The sequence below is a fragment of the Mytilus trossulus genome, chromosome 9 (assembly GCF_036588685.1).
Source record: "Mytilus trossulus isolate FHL-02 chromosome 9, PNRI_Mtr1.1.1.hap1, whole genome shotgun sequence".
Taxonomy (NCBI): Eukaryota; Metazoa; Mollusca; class Bivalvia; order Mytilida; family Mytilidae; genus Mytilus; species Mytilus trossulus.
This window is the reverse complement of record NC_086381.1, coordinates 69,162,430-69,168,429: the sequence shown is the minus strand read 5'-3', so window position 1 is coordinate 69,168,429 and position 6,000 is coordinate 69,162,430. Positions and strand designations below refer to the sequence as shown.

The following is a 6,000-nucleotide window of genomic DNA, read 5'->3' as shown; positions in this document are numbered from 1 at the left end:
CGCAGCCACGTTCTATTACTTAACCTTAGTAAACATTTATTACTCAATTTTCTTATCATCAAATTACTATATTTTTTAGATGTTTAAATACACAGTCTCTGATGCAACTGCCCTACCGTTGTCATATTTTAAATATCGTACCAGTTTAGATCGGTCAGGACTGTTTATTGGGACTGTATTTCCACGCAGTTGTTTAACATCTCAACTGTCAACACCTTTGGGAATTTAGAGTTGTGCCAGTTCACATCGTAAATAACTTTTTTTATTTTTGGCATATTTTTGTAGTCTTTGCGGTGTTTGAAAATTTTAAAATTGTTCCAGCGTTCGCTTAAATTGTATAAATCAAGATTTTGATAGAGTCTTAATTTGAATTGACATGATTCATTTTTCATCGTGCAATTACCGAAGAAGGATATCTGTTATCCGAAATATCTAACATATTGTTCGTTTTATTGTGTTTTTGGTGATGTTGTATTCTTTTAGACTTGTTATATATTATATTATGTAGTGTACTGCATCATGTTTATATGATCCATCGCCCCGTAAGATTTATCGTTGACTATTTATTCAGTCATTTTATATATATATATATATATATATCATTATGTAGTAATAAATTTATTGTAATCTCAGTAACAACATATAAATTCTTTATAATTAAAAACATATTATGCTAAAACCAAGATTAAGACATCATTGGCTAAAAGAAAATATCAAAATATAACATGAGTATGTACATAACACAATGGTTGACATATCCCCCAATCATTTCTGACTAATTAGTCACAGCTTCAAAAGTCTTAAATATATCTTTGGGTGCAAACAAAGCAAATAATGGTTGTATATGGAAACAGAATAAAAAAAAATGCATTAGAAGATCAGATTTACAACTCTGATGTCTTTTTAAACTCTAAATCTAATGATATGATATCAATCCTTATAAAACAATAATATGTGTAACAGTACCACAATACCATGTTCAGTGAACTATGATATCATGAATATGACATATACATTTGTAATTTAAACAGCTAACACCTTAATGAACATGTGAACTAAGTTTCCAGTGGATGTGACCATTACCTCATGGGGAACTACCTAAAACTTAAAACTTTAAATATCCTGCTTTTACATGATCACTATTTCGTGGTCAAGTTTATATGTGCTGACCAGTCGCAAATTAAGTGTACCTTGCAACCAAATTTTTTCAAGGTCTAGGTCATTGCTTGTGATGTGGATTCTTGCACAATTAGTTATCTTTCATCTACCAGACGGCAACAACACTAGTATTTATAGGGTTTGATGGTTTTAGATTGAGGGTATTGTAATGTATTTCTTTGGCCAGTAAACATATTATCAACCATAGAACTAGTACTGAAAATATTGTACGGGCAAACAAAAGCTACAGTATAAAAATAAATTGAGATTCTTTTTACATAAATTGTGATTGAACTTAAAAATAATTCAAATAGTTTTTATAGTTTTAAAAGTTAGGTTTCAAATGAGCCACAAAGAAATCAGACAACAGAGTATGGCAAGAAAACAGACAACATGTGAGGAGTATAATTGACATTAGATCTTAAGAATCAGCTAAATCTTAACAAAAATTCAGGCAGATAGGAAACCAGAGTGCACTCGCTAAAGTGTATTGCCTTCTTTACCTATCATTGATATTATGTTGATAGTCCTAAATATAAAGCTTTATTACAACTGTCGCATAAAGTTTCAATAACCAAGAAAACTAAACATTGACCAATGAACCATGAAAATGAGGTCAAGGTCAGATGAACCATACCAGGCAGACATGTACAGCTAACAGTTCTTCCATACAACAAATATAGTTTACCTTATGCTTATAGTTTAAGAAAAACAGACCAAAACACAAAAACTTAAAACTGAGCAATGAGCAAGGTCAAATAAAAACTGCGACTGAAAAAAAGACCAACACTCAAAAATTTAACTAATTGACCACTGAACCATAAAAATGAGGTCAAGGTCAGATGACGCCTGCAAGCTAGACATGTTCACCTTACAATCATTCCATACACCAAATATACTAGACCTATTGCTTATAGTATCTGAGATATGGACTTGACTACCAACACTTAACCTTGTTGGCTGATCCATGAAATGAGGTCGAGGTCAAGTGAAAACTGTCTGATGGGCATGAGGACCTTGCAGGGTATGCACATATATAGTTATCCTATTACTTATAATAAGAGGCAGTTTAACATTACAAAACTTCATAACTTTTTTTCAACTAGTCACTGAACCATGAAAATGAGGTCAAGGACATTGGACATGTGACTGACAGAAACTTCGTAACATAAGGCATCTATTTCCAAGTATGAAGCATCCAGGTCTTCCACCTTTTAAAATATGAAGCTTTTAAGAAGTAAGTTGACGCCAACTCCTCCGCTGCGGCCATAACTGCCAAATCACTATCCCTATGAGACAAAAGTCAAAGGCCTGACAAAAAAACCACTTAAATACTACATAACAACACCAAGGATTTGTATAGTTAGAATATACCAATCCTTGACAACACCATCAATGAATTCTTTTAGCAAGGTGTAAATAAATATGAGATTTTGAGTCAAATCAATGAACAGGAATATGACAGTATAATACAACGTACCCTTTTATGATCTGCAAAGAATTCTGTAGGTCATATACCTGATGTTAACATATAATACATATAAATAAATACACTGGCAAGCACGTGCAATTGAATAATGATGAACCTTCTAAGTCTACTTGATCAAATGTCATAGATTTTTTTTTTAAATAATGGAGAATGTGTCCCCATTGACACAGATGATGCCCCTGCTTGCATACAACATTATAAAGGAAGATAACTCAAACAATAAAAGTGATGCTACCCAAATTTGAACTTTATCTTAGTTTTGAGGTAATAAGTCCTGTATAGATTTCATGTTTGGTTAGGGGCAAACTTAAGCAACAAAATGGAAACTAAAAATTGCAAAATTTTTAGATTTTTAAAGAGGCATGACTTTAGAATGGTTAAAGTGACGCCACCTAAATTCAAACTTGATCTGTGTTTTGTAGAAATAAACATTGTGTATATCAAGTTTGATAACATTTGGTTGAGGTAAACCAAAGATAGAGGACAGAAACCAATTTCAGGATGTATGGACATACGTACAGATGGACAAGGGTCAATCTTAATGCCCCTAAGCTGTATTATGTAAATCATTGTTTTAACATTATTTGAAAGATTTTTTGTTGGCAAATACAACTCTTTCAAAGAAGGGATATTCTGAGTGTTTCACTTTTTCAATTTTGACTTTATTATTGTCTTTTTAATAATTAAACATGATTAGTACATCCAAATAAAGGGTCAAATTGAAGTTGGCATGAATAAAATGAATAAATTTATAACATGAATAAAGATACAAATGAGTTGAAATATTGTCTTGCAAGCCAATAATACATCATTGATCTTTTAAGCTTATTATCACCAGACTGAAAGAAGTCTGACTACCTATAGCCAAATATTATTTCAGAATGAGACGTTTAAAAATGTTTTTGATTGTCAACTTTGTAGCATTAACAAAAACAGCTTTACAATAAAAAGATATGCACATTAAAATATTATGTACAAAAACTGTACATGTTTTCATTTGAGTCCTATCAACACTTTTGGCATTTTTGCTTACACAAAAATTGTTGACAAACAGCAAAAATATGTGAAAAATTTAGGGTTCTACTATCCTGATGCAAGCCCTTAATATCAAATTTTGTATATAGTTTTAGATCTTATGAAAATATCTTATACTAAAACTAAATCCTTTTCTCATGCATTTATTAATTCATGGTTTTCAACAAAACATTTCATTGAAAGGTTTGTAGCTCTTTGTGTGTATTTGGATTAGTTGAATCCTATAAAACTGGCACCCCTAATCATTTACAGTATCATAATTCTAAGAATGAGAAAAAAACAATTAATCTCAAAGATAATTCGTATACATACAGAAAATACTTAAATTGTATCACACCGGTCTGTGGACATATCTTAATATTATATAACACAAAGACCTGAAAACTACTATAATAACTAACAATGGAAGGAGATACTGCCAGTAATTCCACTTGATACCATAATATTCAAGGAGGATTTCAGATGGGATCATTGTAGCATTTGCTTCTCTGCACACCGGAAATACGGTGGAATTAAGCTGTGACGAACATCTGAAAAGAAAACTTGATTATATTATGCTCTTCTTTTGCAATTCCAGTCCAGCAAATTTGTATGTATGTTGGACCAAAAAAATAACACATAAAAGGGGTAGTCTAAAGGTTAACAATGAGAAATGTCACCAATACGGAGGTTACAAAGTGGTGAATAAGTTTTGGAGACTAGCAATAACCTTTAACCAATCACTGACATAGATAACAATTACTCAGTTTTAAATAGAGTGTGCATTTGATTTCTGACTCAAGATATGCATATTAAAATGTAATCAGTTTGACCAAATTCTGTTAGTTCTCAACCCAATCATTTTTAAAGTACAATAACAAGTAGGGAGACCTTTATATCCTCTTACTTATTTAAGACTGTTGGAAGTTCATTACTTTAGTTATTAAGTGCCAGTCTTTGTAAGAATCAGGCAATTTAGGTAAAAATTAAAACATGATCAGAAAAAAACCACAGAGCTAATCATGCTATTTAATACTAACCATCATCCTGAGTTAAAAAGTATTAGTCATTTGTTTGCGTGTGTCTGGTAATATCAAATAACTTGGTTAGAAAATTGGTTAGAATGATAGCAAATTACAGAATTATCTCCCCTTATTCCATAATTTCTAGTGCATTTCAACCAAATTGTATTCTTTTACCAGAACAGAAAATGGAAATGAATGTTATTTATGTGCATAACTACAAATTATGAACTGAAATCGATTTCAAATTGGGTGGGTTTTTTTATTCTGTTTTCACCACTGCCTGATTCTTAGGAAGATTGGCACTTAAATTCTTGACAATAATGTGGATCAATCATTTGCTGTTGATTTAGCTGCAGAACCATAGCTCTTAGGTCCTTATTATATTCTTTGATTGTTTGCGGACTGCAAATAGTGAAAAAAATGCCATAAGGACCTAAGAGCTGCATTACTGCAGCTACTATTGATTGCGATCAAATATGGGGAAAGAATCTTGTAAAACCTTACACTGTTTTTAATGAAATAAAAAGAGAAGCTTTGAATGGTTTCAAAACACTTGTATAAAATAAAAATAAAATTAATTTCAACGAAGAAAAACTACATCTGACCAGGCCACAAATTGTAACTACTTGCCCAGTTTTTGCATTTTATAGAAACATATCTTAGAAACATATCTGAGTGGAAACCCCAAATTAGGCATTTATCTTATATAATTAAGATTTCAATCATAATGAACAGGATATTTGAGGCAATTTTTTTGAATTTGTTGGTTCACAGACCCCTAAACCAAAAAATATAAAGAAAAAAAAGAAAACTGAAATTTCAATTGCTACTCTACCCAAACACAATAACTCTGAAATATATATGGAAATATCTGTATAGTTGAATTTACCTCAAACCATGTACATTATTTAAGTATGTTTACACATGCAGTAACAGAAATAATAACACAAATTGTGTTTTTACTGAAGAAATACAACTATTTTTTTATATAAATAAGGCCGTTACTTTTTTCGATTGAATTGTTTTACATTGTCATTTCGGGGCCTTTTACAGCTCCAGTGTAAAGTGCTTTCTTTAAGGTTTAATGAATTAGTCAATTTTTGAAGGAACTGTGACATTATTATGAGGTCTCTTTTTAAGATCTTTATTTTATCATGGTTATGATGATTGATATTGGATGCATGTGTTTCACTAAGCCAAATCACTCTTTTAAAGTTAAGGCACTTACTAATTATTAAAAATCTCTTTTGAGTTAATCTATTGTTTTAAACTATAAAACTTTATTTACCAGTATTATTGGCACAAATGAAATAT

General features: G+C 31.0%; 1 protein-coding gene across 2 annotated transcripts in view; it reads right to left on the bottom strand.

Moving 5' to 3' along the window:
- Positions 1-601: 601 nt before the first annotated feature.
- LOC134683313 (uncharacterized) overlaps positions 602-6,000 on the bottom strand; it is a 41,688-nt gene continuing 36,289 nt past the window's right edge. For both annotated transcript variants that reach the window (XM_063542520.1, XM_063542521.1), the window contains one exon: positions 602-4,212. In XM_063542520.1, the coding sequence (XP_063398590.1) occupies positions 4,014-4,212 (199 nt within the window). In that variant the 3' untranslated portion in view covers positions 602-4,013. The remainder of the gene's footprint in view (positions 4,213-6,000) is intronic.